The sequence below is a fragment of the Rhincodon typus genome, chromosome 14, assembly GCF_021869965.1.
Source record: "Rhincodon typus isolate 14 chromosome 14, sRhiTyp1.1, whole genome shotgun sequence".
NCBI classification, from domain to species: Eukaryota; Metazoa; Chordata; class Chondrichthyes; order Orectolobiformes; family Rhincodontidae; genus Rhincodon; species Rhincodon typus.
In genome coordinates this window covers 44,667,710-44,690,812 of record NC_063345.1, presented here as the reverse complement: position 1 = coordinate 44,690,812, position 23,103 = coordinate 44,667,710, and the positions used below count along the sequence as shown (strand labels likewise).

The 23,103-nt window shown below is 39.8% G+C and overlaps 1 protein-coding gene across 1 annotated transcript in view; it reads left to right on the top strand.

Moving 5' to 3' along the window:
• The window catches only part of LOC109915885 (ATP-binding cassette sub-family C member 5-like), a 129,239-nt gene that overhangs the window by 21,980 nt on the left and 84,156 nt on the right, over window positions 1–23,103 (top strand). Inside the window, exons 4-5 of the mRNA XM_048605327.1 lie at window positions 8,366–8,521; window positions 14,670–14,817. Coding sequence (XP_048461284.1) covers window positions 8,366–8,521; window positions 14,670–14,817 — 304 coding nt within the window. The remainder of the gene's footprint in view (window positions 1–8,365; window positions 8,522–14,669; window positions 14,818–23,103) is intronic.

Below are 23,103 nucleotides of genomic sequence, written 5' to 3'. Positions count from 1 at the left end.
GTCATAGTTTATATCCACATTATGTGGTGATACCCTATATTTGGGACCTTGACGAGGGTGATATACAGCTCATACTTCTAGAATTTCTTGTAATTGAGAAGACGTCAACACTAATTTATATGGAGCACCAATGCTGAAGTTCAACAGCCTGACATAATCTTTACTCATGGAATTAAAACTTACAGCGAGTTCCTGGACACCACCATCACCGTACAAGAAAACAAAACACAGTTATGGATACTGGAAATCAGAAAGAAATTGTAGGAAGAACTCAGTAGGTCTGGCAGCATCTGTGCAGAAAAAGCAGAGTTAATGTTTTGTGTCCAGTGACCCTTCTTCAGAAGTGCAGATGTTTTTTCCAGAAATTTCTAATTTTTATCACCATCACCATCTTGGATATATCCTTTCCCACTGGCAAGACAAACCCACCAGAGTTGGCAGCACAATGCTATACAGACAGGAGGAATTTGCCCTGGGAGTCCTCAACATTGACTCCAGATGCCATGAAATCTCATGATACCAGGTCAGACATGGGGAAGGAAGCCTCCTGATGATTAACATATGCCATTCTCCCTCAGTTGATGAATCAGTGCTCCTCCATGTTGACCACTCTTGGAGAAAGCACTGAGGGTGGCAAGGGCACAGAATGTCATCTTGGTGGAGGATTTCAATGTCCACTTTGAGTGGCTTGGCACCAGCACTACTGATCAAACAGGTCAAGTCTGAAAGGACCTTGCTGCTAGAATGGGTATGCAGCAGGTAGTGAGGGAAACAACTAGACAAGGTTAAATATTTTTTTTCCCTCTAGTCAGTCTCACCATGGCAGTATTGGTAAGATTGTCTGTGTGGAATTTGGACACGCTCTCTGTGTCTGCGTGGTTTTCCTCTGGGTGCTCTGGCTTCCTCCCACAGTCCAAAGTTGTGCAGGTTAGGTGGATTGGCTATGCTAAATTGCCCAGTGTCCATGGTTGTGCAGGCGAGGTGGGTTAGCTATAGGAAATGCAGGGTTATAGGTTAGGGGGTGTGGATCTGGGTGGGATGCTGTTTGGAAGGGTTGGTGTGGACTTGATCGGCCAAATGGCCTGCTTCCACACTGTGGAATTCTAGGATTCTATTCTATGATGGATTCTATGAATGATCACTGTACTGTCCTTGTGGAGATGAAATCCCACCTACACCTTGAGATTAGATTAAATTCCCCACTGACTTCATCTGTGGGAAGTGCACCCAACTCCAGCTCCTTGGAAACAGCGTTAGGGAACTGGAGCTGGAGCTGGAGCTGGATGAACTTCGGATCATTCGAGAGGCTGAGGGGGTAATTGAGAGGAGTTACAGGGAGGTAGTCACACCTCAGGTACAGGAAAAAGGTAGATGGGTTACAGTCAGGGGACGGAAAGGGAACAGGCAGACAGTGCAGGGATCCCCTGTGGCCGTTCCCCTCAATAACAGGTATACCGTTTTGGATACTGCTGGGGGGGGGAACGACTTACCAGGGGTAAGCCATGGGGTAGAGGTGTCTGGCACAGAGTCTGTCCCTGTTGCTCAGAAGGGAAGCGGGGAGAGGAGGAGAGCATTAGTCATTGGGGACTCCATAGTTCTGTGGGAACGAGAGAGACTTGCGGTTGGTGTGTTGCCTCCCAGGTGCCAGGGTCTGTGATGTCTCGGATCGTGTTTTCGAGATCCTTAAGGGGGAGGGGGACCAGCCCCAAGTCGTGGTCCACATAGGCACCAACCACATAGGTAGGAAAAGAAATGAGGATGTAAGGCAGAAATTCAAGGAGCTAGGGTGGAAGCTTAGAGCTAGAACAAACAGAGTTGTTATCTCTGGTTTGTTACCCGTGCCACATGCGAGCGAGGCAAGGAATAGGGAGAGAGAGCAGTTGAACACGTGGCTACAGGGATATTGCAGGAGGGAGGGATTCAGATACCTGGATAATTGGGGCTCATTCTGGGGTAGGTGGGACCTCTACAAACAGGATGGTCTACACCTGAACCAGAGGGGTACCAATATCCTGAGGGGGAAATTTGCTAATGCTCTTCGGGAAGGTTTAAACTAATTCAGCAGGGGGATGGGAACCTGAATTGTAGCTCCAGTGTACAGGAGGTTGAGAGTAGTGAGGTCATGAATAAGGTTTCAAGGTCGCAGGAGCGTACCGGCAGGCAGGAAGGTGGTTTGAAGTGTGTCTACTTCAACGCCAGGAACATCTGGAATAAGGTGGGTGAACTTGCAGCATGGGTTGGTACCTGGGACTTCGATGTTGTGGCCATTTCGGAGACATGGATAGAGCAAGGACAGGAATGGTTGTTGCAGGTTCCGGAGTTTAGATGTTTCAGTAAGATCAGGGAAGGTGGTAAAAGAGGGGGAGGTGTGGCATTATTAGTCAAGGACAGTGTTACGGTGGCAGAAAGGACGTTTGATGAGGACTCGACTACTGAGGTAGTATGGGCTGAGGTTAGAGACAGGAAGGAAGAGGTCACCTGTTGGGAGTTTTCTATAGGCCTCTGAAAAGTTCCAGAGATGTAGAGGAAAGGATTGCAAAGATGATACTGGATAGGAGCAAAAGTAACAGGGGGACTTTAACTTTCCAAATATTGACTGGAAACACTATAGTTCAAGTACTTTAGATGGGTCAGTTTTTGTCCAATGTGTGCAGGAGGGTTTCCTGACACAGTATGTAGATAGGCCAACAAGAGGCGAGGCCACATTGGATTTGGTACTGGGTAATGAACCAGGCCAGGTGTTAGATTTGGAGGTAGGTGAGCACTTTGGTGATAGTGACCACAATTCGGTTATGTTTACTTTAGCGATGGAAAGGGATAGGTATATACCGCAGGGCAAGAGTAATAGCTGGGGAAAAGGCAATTATGAGGCGATTAGGCAAGATTTAGGATGCATAGGATGGAGAAGGAAACTGCAGGAGCTGGGCACAATTGAAATGTGGAGCTTGTTCAAGGAACAGCTACTTTGTGTCCTTGATAAGTATGTACCTGTCAGGCAGGGAGGAAGTGGTCGAGAGAGGGAACCGTGGTTTACTAAAGAAGTTGAATCTCTTGTCAAGAGGAAGAAGGAGGCTTATGTAAAGATGAGGCGTGAAGGCTCAGTTAGGGCACTTGAGAGTTACAAGTTAGCCAGGGAGGACCTAAAGAGAGAGCTAAGAAGAGCCAGGAGGGGACATGAGAAGTCTTTAGCAGGTAGGATCAAGGAAAACCCTAAAGCTTTCTATAGGTATGTCAGGAATAAAAGAATGACTGAGTAAGATTAGGGCCAGTTAAGGACAGTAGTGGGAAGTTGTGCATGGAGCCCGAAGAGAAAGGAGAGGCGCTAAATGAATATTTTTCGTCAGTATTCACACAGGAAAAAGACAATGTTGTCGAGGAGAATGCTGAGATACAGGCTATTAGACTAGATGGGATTGAGGTTCATAAGGAGGCGGTGTTAGCAATTCTGGAAAGTGTGAAAATAGATAAGTCCCCTAGGCCGGATGGGTTTTATCCTAGGATTCTCTGGGAAGCTAGGGAGGAGATTTCAGAGCCTTTGGCTTTGATCTTTATGTCGTCATTGTCTACAGGAATAGTGCCAGAAGACTGGAGGATAGCAAATGTTGTCCCCTTGTTCAAGAAGGGGAGTTGAGATAACCCTGGTAATTATAGACCAGTGAGCCTTACTTCGGTTGTGGGTAAAGTGTTGGAAAGGATTATAAGAGATAGGATTTATAATCATCTAGAAAAGAATAATTTGCTTAGGGATAGTCAACACGGTTTTGTGAAGGGTAGGTCGTGCCTCACAAACCTTATTGAGTTCTTTGAGAAGGTGACCAAACAGGTGGATGAGGATAAAGCAGTTGATGTGGTGTATATGGATTTCAGTAAAGCGTTTGATAAGGTTCCCCATGGTAGGCTATTGCAGAAAATACGGAGGCATGGGATTGAGGGTGATTTAGCGGTCTGGATCAGAAATTGGCTAGCTGTAAGAAGACAGAGGGTGGTGGTTGATGGGAAATGTTCATCCTGGAGTTCAGTTACTGGTGGTGTTATGCAAGGATCTGTTTTGGGGCCTTGCTGTTTGTCATTTTTATAAATGACCTGGATGAGGGCGTAGAAGGATGGGTTAGTAAATTTGCGGATGACACTAAAGTTGGTGGAGTTGTGGATAGTGCGGAAGGATGTTGCAGGTTACAGAGGGACATAGATAAGCTGCAGAGCTGGGCTGAGAGGTGGCAAATGGAGTTTAATGCGGAAAAGTGTGAGGTGATTCACTTTGGAAGGAGTAACAGGAACACAGTACTGGGCTAATGGTAAGATTCTTGGTAGTGTGGATGAGCAGAGAGATCTCGGTGTCCATGTGCATAGATCCCTGAAAGTTGCCACCCAGGTTGATAGGGTTGTTAAGAAGGTGTACGGTGTGTTAGGTTTTATTGGTAGAGGGATTGAGTTTCGGAGCCATGAGGCCATGTTGCAGCTGTACAAAACTCTGGTGCGGCCACACTTGGAGTATTGCGTACAGTTCTGGTCGCCGCATTATAGGAAGGATGTGGAAGCATTGGAAAGGGTGCAGAGGAGATTTACCAGGATGTTGCCTGGTATGGAGGGAAGGTCTAATGAGGAAAGGCTGAGAGACTTGAGGCTGTTTTCGTTAGAGAGAAGAAGGTTAAGAGGTGACTTAATAGAGACATACAAGATGATCAGAGGATTAGATAGGGTGGACAGTGAGAGCCTTTTTCCTCGGATGGTGATGGCTAGCACGAGGGGACATAGCTTTAAATTGAGGGGTGATAGATATAGGACAGATGTCAGAGGTAGGTTCTTTACTCGGAGAGTAGTAAGGGCGTGGAATGCCCTGCCTGCAACAGTAGTAGACTCGCCCACTTTAAGGGCATTTAAATGGTCATTGGATAAACATATGGATGATAATGGAATAGTGTAGGTTAGATGGGCTTCAGATTGGTTTCACAGGTCGGTGCAACATCGAGGGCCGAAGGGCCTGTACTGCGCTGTAATGTTCTATGTTCTATGTTCTATTACCTTACATCAGGTGTGTGGCACTATCACTGTACTGAATGGGACAGACTTCAAACAAATCTAGCAACTTTAAACTGGGAATCTGTGAGGTGCAGTGAGCCATCAGCAGCAACTGAATCATACTCCAATATAAGATGGACAGTGAGACAGTTATCGAATATTACAAAGCGATCTTGATCAATTGGGTCAATGGGCTGAGGAGTGGCAGATGGAGTTTAATTTGGAAAATGTGAAGTATTGCATTTCGGTAAAACAATCAAGGGCAGGACTACCAAGTAATGGTAGGGCCTGGGTAGTGTTGTAGAATAGAGAGATCTAGGGGCTCAGGTACATAATTCTTTGAAATTTGCGTCACAGGTATACAGAGTGGTTAGAAAGGTGTTTAGCATGCTTGCTTTTATTGCTCAGACTGTTGAATTTAGGAGTTGGGACATCATGTTGTGCTTGTACAGAATATTGGTGAGGCTTCTTCTGGAGTACTGTGTGCAGTTCTGGTTCCCCTGAAATAGGAAGAATACTATTAAATTAGAGGGGGTTCAGAAAAGATTTACCAGAAATGGAGGGTTTGAGTTATAAGGACAGACCGGAACTTTTTTCACTGGAGCATAGGAGGTCGAGGGGTGACCTTATAGAGGTTTATAAAATCAATATAGATAAGATGAATAGCAGACGACAAGGTGCAGAGCTGGATGAACACAGCAGGCCAAGCAGCATCATAGGAGCAGAAAGGCTGACGTTTTGGGCCTCGACCCTTCATCAGAAAATGATCCAGCTCTGCACCTTGTTGTCTTGGATTCTCCAGCATCTGCAGTTCCTACTATCTAAGATGAATAGCAAGTGTCTTTTCCCTAAGGTGGGAAGTTCAAAACTAGGGATCAAATTTTTAACGTGAGAGGAGAAAGTTTTAAAAAGAACATGAGGGGCAACATTTTTATGTAGAGAGAAGCTCATGTGTGGAATGAACTGCCAGAAGAATTGGTGGATACAGGTACAGTTACAACATTTAAAAGACATTTGGATAAGTACATGAATGGGAAAGGTTTGGAGGGATATGAGCCAAATGCAGGCAAGTGTGACTAGTTTAGTTTAGGAATATGATTTAATGGATTAGTTGGACTGAAGGATCTGTTTCTATGCTGCATGACTCTGAGACAACTTGCGACCTCATGGAAAGGCATACCACCTCTCAACCATTACCATCAAGCCAGTGATCAACTCTGGTTCAATGAAGAGTGCAGGAGGGTATGTCAGAAGCAGCACCAGGCATACCTAAAAATGAGATGTCAACCTGGTGAAGCTACAAAACAGGACAATTTGCATGCCAAAGAGCATAAGCAACAAATGGTAAACAGAGCTAAGCAATTCCACAACCAATGGATCAGATCTGATCAGATAAGCTCTGCAGTCCTACACATCAGTTGTGAATGGTGGTGAACAATTAAACAACTCACTGAAAGAGGAGGTTCCACAAATATCACTATCACCAATGGCTGAAGTATTCACAACAATTGTCAACCAGTTTGATTCACTTCATATGATATCAAGCTATGGTTAGAGACAATGGATGCTGCAAAGAGCCTAATAACATTTCAACAATAATACTAAAGGCTTCAGAACTTGACACAACCCTAGCCAAGTTGTTCCAGTACAGTGAAGCCGCTGTCATTTACCTGACAATGTGAAAAATTGTCCAAGTATGTTCTGTAGACAAAAAAAAAAGAACAAATCCAACCGGCCAATTACCCTCCCCATCAACCTGCTCTCGATCATCAATAAAGTGTCGGAAGTTATCGTCAACAGTGCTATCATGCAGCACCTGGTCACTGACACTCAGATTGGACTTCGCCAGAGCTACTCAGCTCCCGACCTCATTATAGCCTTCCTTCAAACATGGAACATGGGCCAAATAGCTGAATTCCAGACGTGAAATGAGAGTGACAGCCCTTGACATCAAGGCCGCATTTGAGTGTGGCATCAAGGAACCTGAGCAAAACTGGAGTCAATGGGAACTGGGATAGCATGCTGGAGATCAAGCTCTTCTAATCCTGGAGTTGTCACAAAAGTTAAAGACTTTATAAAAAGTAGTCAAATTTCCTAATTTGCTAGCCTTTTAGACCAAGATTAACAAAGGGCTTAGACTAGCTTTCTGTACTTAACAGGAAGTATTATTTATTCCAAATAAATAGATTCTAGCAACAGATAAAAGATCATGAACTGCCAATGTGGAACTCTACAAGTTAAAACTGTAACTCCTTATATAGCTTCCCCTTACATATATATACACAAAGACACAATAAAAATGGGTGTTATGAAGGTGGGGAAAACTGGGAAGGCAGTTCACTGGTCCTTGTCCACAGGAGTCTCTGAAATGATCCCTATGGCTTGTCAATATCTGGTGCATTTAGGATTTACTTATCCAGATGGTTTCATTTTTGCAGGAGGCACAGAGTGACAGGTTTGCAACTTAGAATGGTTCTGACCAGTTGGTTAAAAGGAAGGGTCCAGACCTGAAACGTCAGCTTTCCTGCTCCTCTGATGCTGCTTGGCCTGCTGTGTTCATCCAGCTCTGCACTTTGTTATCTCTTACAGCAACTGATGAGGTGAAATAAACTGGGCTTCAGGCTTGAGGCATTTTTGTATTTCAGAGCAAAGCACAACTCCTTGCTTTTCAGAGATCTGATAGTTTCTGATCAAACATTTTCACCCACAAATGATTCAGCCAATTGGGACCTAGCCACATAGTTGTTGGCATGGCCTTTGTCATTGATAAGTGATCAACATAGCACAGACCAATAAGCATAACATACAGCTGCCTAAGAAAACAATCCTGCTGAAATGTACAATATAATGGTAGCATTCCTTTATTACTGAAGATTTTTAATAAAACACAAGATAATATTGTACATTCCAATACTTCAGTTAATAAAAAAAATCAGTTATGGTTATGATATTAATCATCCAGAGCAGTGCTTCCCAAACATTTTTCCATTGCAGCCCCATATTGAAGTTTGAAAATTTTGCGACTCCTCTGTGAGACCTTAAGTGAGAGTTATCTGTGAGATTGAGGGAGATAGGTGGCCTGGAAAAATGGAGACCTTACTGTTGGAGGAGGTGTGTTGTTGTAATAACTTAGTTAGAGCTCCTTCTTGGTAATCACTGCCTTAGAGTTTGCAATCCCAAAATTTCAGCTTGCAACTCCACTTGAAGTCCTGACTCCCACTTTGGGAAGCCTGATCCAGAGTAAAAAATCTTTACTTGTTTAATATGTTATTTAGGATATACTCATGTAAGATTATTAAGAAATGTCCAGCTGATGTCAATTTTAATAAGTACCCCTTTCTTTCAGGCACAAGCATCCAATTGACAACTCAGGCCTATTCTCTTTCATGACATTGAACTGGCTTTCTCCTTTAGCATGGAAGGCCTACAAGTATTCACAACTGGAAATGACAGACCTTTGGAATTTGTCCTCCAATGAATCCTCTGAATTAAATTCTCGACGGTAAGAGTGTCTGTAATTTCCAGGCAACTGACTTCTGATACTGCCTTTTGTCATGCCATTTTAGTAATTCCATAAATTGGTGATCAAAGTAACCTGTTCTATTCTGTAGGCCAGACTAGGTAAGACAGCAGATTTCCTTCCCTCAAAGATATTAGTGAACTAGGTGGAAAAAAAACCAAAGACTGCAAATGCTGGAAATCGGAAACAAAATCATAAATTGCAGGAAAATCTCAGCAGGTCTGGCAATATCTGTGGTGAGAAAGCAGAGTTAATGTTTTGGGTCCAGTGACCCTTTTTCCAACAATCAATGATGATTTCATGGCCACTAATAGTGAGACTAGCTTTAAATCCAGATTTCTTTTGATTAATTAAGTGAATTTATTAATTGAATTTAAATTCAACCAGTTGCTCGGGTGGGATTTGAACCTCTCCCAACAATATTAGCCCAAGACCTATGGATTACTAGTCCAGTGATGTTACCACACTTCCATATCACCCATGTTAGCCCAAAAGCCAGAAAGTATCAAATTTCATGAATCCTTTTGGGCCATTTTAACTGACTATTTGAAGATGTTGTTGCAACGTATTTTTGAATATAAAAAGCTAGTATTTATGTACCATATTTTAGGAGAGATGTGTTGTTGGAGGTCTTGTCTTTCAAATGAAAGATTAAACTAAACGAAGGCCTCATCTATTCTCTCAGACCAATATTTTGAAATAAAAAATGGAATTGCTCCACACATCCTGGCCATTACTTAACCCTCAATCAACAGGACAAAGACAGATTATTTGGCAGTTGTCATATCCATGTTTGTAGGAACTGACTGTGTGCAAATTGGCTACAACATTTCTTAGGCAGGGTCATTAAATATTTTTAAGGCATCAGTAAAGAGATTTTTGACTGACAATAAATTAAGAGAGTGTTTGGAGTATACAGGAAAGACGAGTTAAGGCCAACATCAGATAAGTTACAATCTTAGCGAATGGTGCAGGCTTGTGGGGTTGAAGGGCCTACTCCAGCACCTAATTCAGACATATGAACGTAATGCCATGTCTGGGCTAAGACTGATTTGTATCATCCATGAGATTTTACATTTTGAAGTTAAATGGAGCTGTGCATCTGTAGGAAGGATTTCTAATCTGTACACCCAAAGCTGTATTGTGGTATTGAAATATGACACTGGTAAAATTGTTCTCTTGGATTGAAACAAAATACAAGCTTTATTTTAAATATTTTAAAATTGCATCATGGATGACAACAGGTACCTAAATGAGAAAACTTACAAGGAGCAATATTGCTTGGGGCGTTAATTTATTGTTCAATCACAAAAAAAAAATGTTTTTCAAAGTACCAGAATTCTTACCCAATGATTTTCTGCTCTGCTTTTGAAGAAACTAGGATATAATTTCATGGGTGCCAGATATCCTCCAATAGCCTATACAACAGACAGTCTTCATTTGTTTATAGATGATTCTTGGTAGTGAGACGTGAAATTCTGTTTTGCCAAGTATTGCATTATAGCTGTGTCAGAATCCTATCTTCAACCAACATCCACAAACACACCTCTTCCAAAGTAGGATACTGGATAGCAGCACTAAACTTGTTGGATAATTGTTTTTTTCTGTTTATAATATTGCAACTCTTAAGACCCTGAGCGGTATGCCAACACTGGTTGATATGATGAAATGTAGGTCCTTCTTGTCTTTAATAGCTGACCGACATTCCAAATGATTAATTTAGCCATGAAACTATTGTCAAATCCTTAGAATTTTCACTTTTAACAGTATTGTAGAAGGGATAAGTCAATTGGGTTGTTGTAAATATTTCCAATATCTCTATATTTTTGTAGTCATAGATGAAACTGAACTAGAAGCAAAAGGCACGCAAATCCTCAAACCTGCTATATGATTCAACAAGACCATGGCTATTCTAGCAGCAACTTCATAATTGGCCACCAGTAGTAAAATCTCGTCTGGCATCCTGTCATTCATCAACCTGGGCTTGGGACACATATCTGATCCATTCAATGGGACCCATAGCATACTGGAAAAGTCTGGGTTTTATTGTCTTCATAATTCACATTACTTATCCCTGTCTATGTAATCACTTAATTTGGCTACAATTATTTGGCTCCTTATTCCAAAACTGTAACATAGATTGCAAGTAATTGAGTTCTCGGCACTGATCCCTACGGCACCCAATTAGTAAAGTTTCCTAACTGTAAATGACCCACATATCCTGACAGCCTGTTCTGTTAGTTAGCCAGTTCTCTATCCATGCAAATATATTATCCCCAATACCATGAACTTTTGTTTGGAGTAGTAATCTTTTATGTAATCGAATGCCTTTTGGAAATTCAAGTACACAATATCTATTGGTCCCTAGTTATCCACCTTGTTGATTATATCCTCAAAGAATTCTAATAAATTCATTTAACTGTTCAATCTGTTTTCACATTTTGGGTTTTTTATTGGCAGTTTTTGACAGGAAGTTTGAAAGGTTGCCTTTAAAGTTAGATATGTCTTCTCACAATTTTGAAAATATGCCTGAAGTTACAATATTAAACTAATATTATTCTCTCTTGAGTAAACAATTCACAAGTCTGCATCCCTTAAAATGGTGATCTGTTTTCAGAAATATTGAGAAAGCATTTCTATAAAAGGCATAAATATCCAAACCAGATCATGAGTTAATGCCACTGTTGTATCCTTATGTTTGCTGTTGTGCGATATGAGTAATTTCCTTTAAAATTAATGCATCTCCTAAATCCAAAAAGGTATCCATATGGGATCTAAAAATAAAAGGATACTTTGAATTGGCACTTCCACAATAAATGCTGGGGATGAATGGGTGGTAGACTGAATTCATGCACTCACACAACCAAATTGTCTGGTTTTGAACCACATTTCCCAGGCGAGTGTTGGCTGAAATATATTAGCTAAGACGAAACATTTTCATGCAATAGTCATTCAATTTTCAGATATTACTCTGGTATTATGCAGTCTATACATCACCAACAGCAGTCTATAATTATTTTGGTCTATTATCTTAGAATCATATTATTTATCTGTTTTACGAATGGTATTCATGAAATTTTTGTCATGGCTATATCTAGTTTACTAATAAATTTGATTTTAACACATGTTGTTCAGGTCAACAGTTTTCTTTAACACAATTGCTAATTGATCTCAGAAATTCGAGGAGAAGTAATAGATAAAGACCAGTAGAGTTTAAAACTACATGCAAACCTAATAGTTATTAATAGAATATCTCACTCAGACTTCAAAGATTTCCAAGAATTTAGAGAAACTGGAATTGAAGATAACAACAACTTAGGAACTTATTCTCTTCAAAGTTACATGCAATAAACTTGTTTCTGCCACTTTGTGCTCTAAACAAAATAACTGGAGGAATTTATTTTCTAGTGTAACATTTTCCCTTAATAGTTATCTTGTCATATTTTCATCAATATCTGGCAAGATAATCCATTATACTTCATTAGACTTTACAGTTTCTCAAAAATCTTATTCTATTCATTACTCACTTTCAGACACATTTTTCTGCAGAAAAGGGCATAATACAGATGTGAAATGGTGTAATAGATCTCATCAACTTAGAGCATTGGAAGTGGGAGAAACAGAAGTACTGGGAAGAGTTTACTACCTTTGATCATATGGTAGCCCATGTATTGGTCTATATACAATGCATTCCCTGATAATGGATATGAATCCTCAAATTGCAGAAATGAAAATGTATGATGTTTGCACTTGCATAACATCTTTCCACCTTGCTGAAACTCTCAAAGTTATTCATTGTACATTATTTTTGAATTCCACTGACAATAACACGGTATATGGCAATTTCGTCGGAAGGAACCCTTTTGACCCGAGCAGTTGCTAGCTCAAGATTGAAGCTATTTGTTTCAGTCCCATTCCCATGCTGCTTTGTTGCATTCTTTAATAATTGTCTTCAAATATTTGTATAGTTTTCTGTTAAGTGTTATCCTTGATGCAGTGGTAGCAAACTGATCTTTGAGTCAAATTGTTGTTAAGTGTTCAAGTTCCATGCAGAAACTACCACAGACCAAATGATACTTCAATACAGTACTGTAAAGGAGTGACCACTCCCTCTTCTGCTTCCCCACTATGTTTTACTCTGCTGATATCTCCTATTATTTACATTTTTTAAAAAGCTTAAAATTAGAGAAAATGCTTTCCATTTCAAAATAGAAAATGAATTATAAACTAGTTTTAGTATTATTACACAAAATCTACAACTGCAGTAGTTTATATTGAAGTAACATCTGAAATGAATGCAAATTACCTTTTGCACCCACAGAAACAACAGGAATAAGTTTAATAAGTCATTGCTGACTTTGTATTTTTAAAATATTCTGAACTGATGACAATTAATAAATTTTGCAAGCTCAGGTATAATTGCTGGAGAAACAAATAGAATACCTGCAAGTGGGTAAGATTCGCACTGACGTGTCTAACTGGTCTCAAAGTTGAAAAGATGACACTCCTTGATAAAAGCCACTCTAATAGATCAGCCTGGCAATCAGTTATTTCAGGTATAACTCTCTGTCCGTTATCAAACCCTTTGAGTTCTTTTTGTTTTCTTGTGATGACTTATATCCTTACAAACATAAGAAGTAAACCATTTATTATAACAATACTAACCTTTTAATCGGACATTCATGGATAACAATGTTGTATCCCTAAAACTCTTCTTCAGCTTTGTTTAAAATCTGCCATTAACAGAAATATTGTGGTGTTATATAATCTGTTAAAAATAAGTATCCCGTTTTATTTCAGACAAAAATATATGAACAGAAAAACCCAAGCTTCAGGAATGACAGACTAGCAGGAAATTAATTAATTGAATAAAATATATAAATAAATGTAGCCTAAACTCAGGGCTAGCAGACCAAATGCAATTAGTGTATTAATAAATATGAGCTACGTAAATGCTTTTTTTTTTAATCAGTGTCGACGAGGACGGAACAAAGCTTTGCCTGCAGGCCAGCTGATGATTAACTTCTTGAATAAGTGCAGCCTTGATAAATTTTAGCAACTAACAGGTCAAACAGGATATGATATGATTTGCCAACCAGGCATCAATGAACTATACATATAGGTACAGAAGAATCAGTATGTCAATAACCAAATCCCAAACACATACAATCAAAGTAGATTCAGAACGAGAACATCAACTTGAACTTAATTAATTAAGTCTTCCCTCGGTATTCAAACTCAAAGTTGTGGTGGATCACTCTGGAAATTAGTAAATTATTTGGACCTTAACAGCTGTAATCGAGTTTTGGGGAAGCAGGTGCTCATTCATTAAATATAAAAATATATATTCTTGTAGATAATTATTTATAAATAGGCTTCTAAATGTTTACTTAGGTTAAATGCTGATGCAGAATTGTAAACAACAGGAGCAAACCTATGCAAGTTTTTGAAATATGTTTTTTGTAATTTTACATCAATTTCCTTTTTCTTTTTCTCTCTATATATTTCATTGCTGCTGCAATAAGTTTATGTAATTACTATCTCCTTTCGCAATACTACATTTTCCGGAAATATATTACTGGATTTCGTGAAAGGCTGTTTGATGTGAACTTCTGTGGACCATTCAGAAATAGGAATGTGTGATATTATCAGATATTAGCATAAAAGTTCTTTACTTAATGCCTTTGGACTGTAAGAAAGGAATGCTTACAATTTAATTGATTTTTGTACGATTCGTATTTTCAGGGAAGGCCAAGCATTGTAGTTTCTATAGTACATGGTGGTTTCAATATCTTCCAGAATTACTCTTTCTTTTCAATCTTTCTGGATTGTAATCCAGTTGGAATGCAAGTTCACTCTTCATTTAGGTAATATCCATGCAGGGTTACCACAGAGTGAGCATAATCATATGCCCTCACCAACTACATGGTGTTAATATAGAACAGACATTACAAGGTTCTTGTACAAAGATACTTCTTAATTTGTGTTATAAAAGAGGATCTGCAGTCATTGGTGAATTTGTTTGTTGCTTAAAAACGTCCTGATAAATTTTATTTAAGGACACAATTATACTGTGCCCTGTATTATTTCCAATTTGTTAATCTATTCCATTCATTGATTACTGATACAGATTTGAGAAGCTATGGCAAGATGAACTGAAGATGCATGGACGAGAGAAGGCCTCACTGGGACGAGTAGCATGGCGGTTCTGTCAAACACGTGCTTTCATCGCTGTTGGTTGTCTGATGATCACAATGCTAGCTAGCTTTATTGGTCCTGTGAGTGATATTTCCTTTGATAGACTTTCTGCAACATCAGTTGTACTGTGTGAACTACTTAAATTTGATACTATAGACGGCAGTAAAATTTGGACTTTGGGATAGTCAACTATATTTAAGCAGTGGAACACTGGCAAGGTGCAAAATTTCTTCATTATGGACAGCAATTGTTGGATTGAAACAATTTTCTTTCAAAATGCTGAAGAACTTTTCGCGGGATGTAGACGTTACTGTCTGGGCCAGGATTTGTTGTCTGTCCTGAGTTGGCTGCTTTCTTGAGCTGCTGCAATCTGTTCGGTTGAGATACACCCACAACGCCATTAGGGAGTAAGTTCCAAGATTTCGACTCAATAACATTGAAGCACTGATGGTATATTTCAAAGTATAGTTTGTGAGTGGCTTGGAAGGGAGCTTGCAAGTAGAAGTGCTCCCATGTATCTGTTGCCCTTGTCCTTCTAGATGGTGGTGTTTGTGGGCTTGGAAGTTGCTATCCAGGGATTTGATTTACTGGAGCAGATCAGACTTGTGCCAATTAATAATTACAGTAAGTTTTAAATCCTTGGTTGGCCCATTCAAGGATAAAGGATGGAATCTATTTGTGGAGCCAGAAGAGGTAGGTGAGGTCATAAACGAGTATTTTGTGTCGGTATTCACCAAAGAGAAGGAATTGGTGGAGAATAATTTCAGGGAATGGAGTATCGAGTTTCTAGGCCAAGTTGCTATGAAAAGGGTAGAGGTCTTGTCCATCTTGAGGTAGATGTGTCCCTGGGTCCTACTGGGATCTATCCCAGAATATTGAGGGAGGCAAGAGAACAAATTGCTGGAGCATTGACAGACTCTTTGTATCTTTCTAATAGCAATGTTGTCCCATTGTTTAAGAAAGGTAGCAGGGATAATCCTGGAAATTACAGACCTGTGAGTCTCACATTGATGGTAGGGAAATTATTGGAAAAGATTCTCAGGGACAAAATCTATACACATCTCGAAGCAAACTGACTTATTAGCAATAGACAGTGCGATTTGTGCAGGGGAGGTTGTGTTTCATCAACTTGATCAAGTTTTTTGATGAGGTGACGAAGGTGATTGATGATGGAAAAGCAGTTGATGTTGTCTACATGGACTTCAGTAAATCTTTTGACAAGGCCCCTCATGGCAGACTGGTGCAAAAGGTCAAGTCATATGGCACCAGGAATGAGCTGGCAAGAAGGATACAGAACTGACTTAGTCATAGGAGGCAAATGGTAGCAGTGGAAAGATACTTTTTGGAATGGAGAGTTGTAACTAGTGGTGTTCCACAGGGATCAGTGCTGGGACCTCTGCTGTTTGTGGTCTACATAAATGCTTTGGAGGAAAACGTAGCTGGTTTATTTAGTAAGTTTGTGAATGATACAAAGATTGGTGGAGTTGTGGATAGTGAGGAGGATTGTCAGAAGATATAGCAGTGATGCATTTCGGAAGGTCAAGTACAGGGGGAAATTATATAGTGAATGGCAGAACCCTTAGGAGTATTGATATACTGACCTTGATTTGAATTTATAATCTACTTATTGACAACTTTTAATTGGATTGTAAATAAATTAAGAAACTTGTAAGTGATTGAAGTGCTTGATATGCCGAGGGATCTGGGTGTGCAAGTCCACAGATATCACTGGAGGTGGCAGCACAGGTAGATAAGGTAATAAAAAAGGCTTATGGCATGCTTGTGTTCATTGGAAGGGGCATTGAGTAAAAGGATAAGCAAATTATACTGCGGCTTTACAGAACTTTAGTTAGGCCACACTTGGAATATTGTGTACACTTCTGGTCACCACATTATCAGAAGGATGTGGATACTTTGGAGGGGGTACAGAAAAGGTTTACCTGGATATAGCCTGGTATGGGGGATTTTAGCTATGTAGAAAGGTTGGATACACTGAGTTTGTTTTCACTTGAATGCTGGAGGTTGAGAGGGGACCTGATAGAAATTTATATGATTGTGAATGGCATGGATAGAGTGGAAGGTATGAGGCTTTTTCCCAGGGTGGAGAGGTCAAATACAATGGGACACAGATTCAAGATGTGAGGGGAGGAGGTTTTAAAGAGATGTGCAAGGCAAGTTTTTCACACAAAGCATGGTGAGTGCCTGGAATGCATTGCTAGAAGACGTAGTGGAAGCAGACACAATAGCAGCATTCAAGAAACACATAAACGAATACATGAATAGGAAGGGAATAGAGGGATACAGAATTTAGTATGGAAGTCCAAAGTGTGGCAGTGCAGGTTTGGAAGGACAAAGGGCCTGTTCTGTGCTGTATTGCTCTTTGTCCTTTATTTTTTTAAATCCTTCTGGCAGATCCTTCTAAAATCATACTTGATTATTACTAAAGTAAATGATTGTAATGATGAGGAAGATATAATCATTGGAGCAAAATAAGTATGAATCATTGCACATTCAAATATTCGGAAGCCAGACCACCAGAATGTTTGTGGAATTCCTACAGAGAATTCTAATAAACCTGAAGGACTGGGATTGTCTCATTCCCTGCCACAGTGCTCTGTACTTTTTCTTAACTGTTTAACAGAATTTCATTTATTTTGCAAATCAAACTTGAAAAGTATTTATTTTCTTTACATTTCTTTTGCTCAGATTTTGGATGGAGTACAACCTGTACCTTTTACTGACCTTGATTTGAATTTATAATCTACTTATTGACAACTTTTAATTGGATTGTAAATAAATTAAGAAACTTGTAAGTGACTGAAGTGCTTAGATCTGTTAATTTTGTACAGTACTAATAATAAATTGGATTTCACATTTTAAATTCTTTGAGATTCTTTTGTAATATGGTGCCATATCACTTAAATCATCAAAATCCCATGGCATTGGTGAAATAGTTTAAAATATATGATAAAAATTGCATGACTTCATTGTATTACTGAAGGATGTTTTAAATAATCAATTCTTGCAAGTCAATTGTTTTAGTGAAATTATGTTCCTGCTGTATGGCTGACAAAGGGAGGAATAATTTTGGTTAACTACATCATTCGTGTGCTTTTCTGGAATTACAAAGCCTCAATTTTGCTGCATTATTCATTTTACTCCCGGAATAGAGCTGAAATCAAAAGCCCTATGTAAGGAGGATCTCTTGGTTCCAATCTAAAACGTCTCTTTATGGATCCCTTTGCTATATATGCTAGAATCTATTATTAAGAGGTCGCTTGTGAAATCTTAATGCAATTGAGTAGAGTTGACACAGATTTGTGAAAGGCAAATTGTATTTGACTAGAGGTCTTTGGGCAAGTAACAAGCAACATTTTACAAAATGCATTGTAGCAACACATCAATAAATGCAGATCTAACATCCATGAGCAAATATTAAAAAAAGTATACAAGGGGGAATCTATAGATGTGATGTATTTTGATTTCCAAAAGACACTTGATGAGTTGCCACATCAAGTGTTAGTTCACAAAATAAACACTAATGATGTTAGTGTAACGAATTAGCACGGATAGAGAATTGGTTAGCAAACAAGAAAAAGAAAGTAAAGACATATGGGCAGTTTTTGAGTTACCATCTATACCTGGTGGGGTGCTACAGGGATCAACTATTCACAATCCATATTGATGACTTGAACAGTTACAGAAAGTATGATTGCTAAGTTTGATCGTGCTGCAAATATAAGATGGAAAATGGGTTGTGTAAAGAATGTAACAAGCCTGCAAGGGGACATAAGAGAGATTACATGAATGGGCAAAAATTTGACAGATAGAGAATAATATGGGAAATGTGAACTTGTCAACTTTGACAGGAAGAGTAGAAAAGCCACGTGTTATTTAAATAGAGAGAGATTGCAGAACTCTGTACAAAGGAATAAAGGGTAAGAGGGTTCAAAAGGGTCGAAGCTCTATCTCTAGCCAGTTAACATTCCTTAGAGCAATAAATATCCTATGCCCTCTAGTTTTGGACTCCCCTACCGTGGGAAAAAAACCTTGGCTATTCACCCTATCCGTGTTCCTCATGATTTTTTAAACCTCTATAAGGTCACCCCTCAGCCTCTGATGCTCAAGGAAAAAGAGTACCAGCCTTTCAGCTTCTCCCTACATCTCAAACCCTCCAATCCTGAAACATCCTTGTAAAACTCTTTTGAACCCTTTCAAGTTTCATAACATCTTTCTGAGAGCAGGGAGACCAGAATTGAACACAGTATTCTGAAAACGGCCTCACCAATGTCATGTACAGTTGCAATGGGATGTCTGAATTCCTCCAATCAGTGCACTAATCAATAAAGGCAAGCATGCCAAACGCCGCCTTCACCACCCCATCGACCTGTGACTCCACTTTCAAGGAACTATGCATCTGCACCCCTAGTTCGCTTTGTTCAGCAACACTCCCCAGGGCCCTATCAACTATAACTTTTTAGCTCTGGTTTGTCTTACCAAACTGCAACATCTCACACTTATCTAAGTTAAACTCCATCTGCCACTCCTCAGCTCCTCAGCCCATTGGCCCATTTGATCAAGGTCCTGTTTTACTGTGAGATAACCTTCTTCACTGTCCACTACACCATCGATTTTCGTGTCACCTGCACACTTACTAGCCATTCCTCCTATATTCACATCCAAATCATTTATATAAATGGCAAAAAGCAGTGAACCCAGCACGTATTCTCACAGCAAACCCACTGGTCATAGGCCTCCAGTCCGAAAAACAATCCTCTATCGCCAGGGTCTGTTTCCTACCTTCAAGCCAATTTTGAATCCAATCGGCTAGCACTCCCGGGATTCCGTGTGTTCTAACCTTCCTAACCAGTCTACCATGCGGAACCTTGTCAAATGCCTTACTGAAGTTCATATAGACAACATTACCATTCTGCCTTCATCAATCTTCTTTATCACCTCTTCAAAAAACTCAATCCTTTCCAACATGTAAATGTCCCTCAGAATACCTTGTAACAACTTAACCACCACTGACATCAGGCTCACTGGTCTATAGTTCCCTGCCTTTCCTTACCACCTTTCTTAAATATATTTGTAACAATAAACATTGCTTAACAGTAACTAAGAAATCTGGCCTGAACTTTAATGGAAACCCAAAGAACCTATATCGGAACCTGATCTAACAGAAACTGAAAACATCAGGTATAATATACAAAAAGAAATAGCTACAAAAACTTAATCAATTTCTACAGGTATCCCCTGGAACATCCCACTTTACTCAACTCTAAAAAACCATCAGGCCAAATCAGAATTACTTCCCTTCATTTTAAGACTCCATTTTTACATCTGCCTAGAAGCCTACGTTTTTGCAATTGATGTTCCTTGAGTCATAGTCATTGAGTCATACAGCACAGAAACAGACCCTTCGCTTGACTCTGTCATGAAATTTCTGCAGTCTGAATAATGTTAAATGATATAATATGAATACAATTTAACTAATATGGTTATATTTAAAGCTGTATGATTACTAATTATGTGAGTATGATATCATAATATAATACACATGATTTAAAAGGCCTATACGTAAGACCAGTGCTGAAATGCTGAAATGTCTTATCTAGCGTAAGTGCTAGTTTTCTGGAATTCTATTTCACTTCACCAGCTATGCATTATAACACTCTGTTGGCTTTTTCTACAACCCTGCCATACTAAAGTGGCCAGTATTTTTCAGATAAACACCAGGTCCCTTTCTTGGTCCATAACGTTTATAGTTTAGCCATGCATGGTGCACACATACCCTGATTTGGAAATTGCAAAAGCATGATGCTGCATTTATTCAAAAACTCTTCCACACTTAAACCTATTCCTTGAGTGTGTCTCTTTTAGCCTTCAATTTGTTCATTTCATCCAAATTTCTAACCGCAGCATGTTTCTTTAGGAGGTAAGTATCATTAAGACATTTCTAACGATGCTGACATAACTTTGGCAAAAAATTCTGTGGAAACCACTTTTATGTGTATATCCCAGCTCCAGTAAAGCACAACAGGTGTTTCTTAGTATAGTTTTCTAGGTATAGCCATTTTCTGCTTCATCAAAGACCTTTCCACCATCATACCACGGGGACGTTCACCAACAATTGCAGACTGTTTTGTAGCAATTGCACCTCCTCAAATGGTGAAGTTTTTTTGTGTCCACATGAAGCAAGATTGGACAACATTCTGGCTAGGGCTGCTAATCATAAATAATATTTGCATTACGTACGTTTCAGACAATGACCATCTCCAACAAGAGAGAATTTAACCATCTCCCTGTGACATTCAACAGTATTGCCCTTATTGAATCACCCCAACATTGACATCCTGAGGTTATCATTGATCAGAAATGTGACTAAACCTGTCATGCAAATATTGTGACTACAAGAGTAGGTCTGGGTTTTCTTTGGAGGCTCCCTAGATTCTCAAAAGCCTGTAACATTTTTCAGGTACAAGTCAAGAGGAGTGCAGTGCCAACAACACTCAAAAAACTCAACACAATCAAGGATTATGCCTCAATTACAACATGAAGGTGCATATATTTGGGATTCATGTCTCCTTGTGGGTGTAGCCTGTCTTTTACTGGGAACTGATCAGGTATCTAGAACACGGTTTGTGATATATACCATATTTCTGAGCTTTGGCCAGCTAATGTAGAGGTGAGTATACTATTTAGAGGAACCCACTGCTGGTTTGTTCCTATGCCTGGCCAAGGTAGCCATAAATAGGTTTAGGCAGTGGGAATTTGATGGGGGCATTCCTTGATTATATCTACTCTAGAGTGTCCCTGGCAAGGGAGTACACAGCTATGTCAGTGTCTGCTGCTGGGGTTAGAGGGGTCTTCTTCAGGATGGGAAAACTATTCATATGATACATTGATGATCTGAATGAAGGAACTGAGAATGTTGTTGCTAAGTTTGCAGATGACACAAAGATAGGTGGAGGGATAGGTATTGTTGAGGGGGCAGGGAATGACTTGGACAGGCTAGGACAGTAGGCAAAGAAGTGGTAGACAGAGTGCATTGTGGGAAACTGTGAGGCTGTGCACGTTGGTCAGAAGAATAGGGGGGATAGACTATTTTCTAAATGGGGAAAAGCTTCAGAAATCTGAAGCACAAAGTGACTTAAGAGACTCCTGAACTGGACTTGTAACGTTAACATGCAGGTTCAGTTGGGGGTTAGGAAGGTAAATGTAATGTCACATTCATTTTGAGAGGACTAAAATACAAGAGCAGGGATTTACTGCTGAGGTTGGAGTCAGACCACATTTGGAATATTGTGAGCAGTTTTGAGACCCTAAAAAACTCTAAGGAAAAATGTGCTGACACTGGAGCAGGTCCAGAGGAGGTTAACAAGAATAATCCTGAGGATGAATGGCTCGTCATATAAGGAGCAGTTGAGGGTCCTGGGTCTGTAGTTGAAGGAGTTTAGGGAAGATCTCATTGAAAATTACAGAATACTGAGTGGCCTGGATGGACTGTGTGATGTTTCCGCTAGTATGATATACTAGGACCCGAGGGCACAGCCCCAATATGAAGCCATGACCTTTTAGAACTGAGATGAGGAGGAATTTCTTCAGCCTGAGGGCAGTGAATCTGTGGAGCTCATTGCCACAGAAAATTGTGGAGGCCGAGTCTTTGTGTGTATTTAAGACAGAGACAGATAGGTTCTTAATTGTTAAGAGATTCAAAGGTTACGTGGAGGAAGCAGGAGAATGGGTTTGAGAAACATATCAGCCATGATCAAATGGTGGAGCAGATTCAATGGGCCAAATGGCTTAATTCTGCTCCTGTATCTTATGGTCTTTTGGTTTGATGAAGTCTTTGTAGTGACAGCTAATGCTGGGGAATGAGAAGGGGTGACTGGACTGGGAGTTTTCTTTTGATTTTTACTTACAATAGTGTTACAGTATCTCTTTTAAAGGAGTTGGTAATTTGTTTATTTCTTTTCAAATCAGTATAACGAGATATTTATTGATACTGATGATGGGTTGCAGAGTTAGGAACTATACATTTGTGATGCTTCACTTTGTGAAGAAAGCTAAAACAAAGTAAAGGTTGACTCCTGGTCTCCTTCTTGACCAACCGGCTTTCAGAAGATTAGTATCCACCACTTGTGCACAATAACAGCTGTGTGTACCATACACAAGTTGCAATGGGGCAAATCATCTTGACTGCTTCGACAGCACCTTCCATATCTGTAAACTGAACCACCTGGATGGACAAGGACAGTGATGCATGGGATGCAAGCTAACTCCCAAGCTGCACACTATCCTTATTTGGAACTATGCTGTTGTGCTTTTTAAAATTATTTGATGTGATGTGACATCACTGGCAA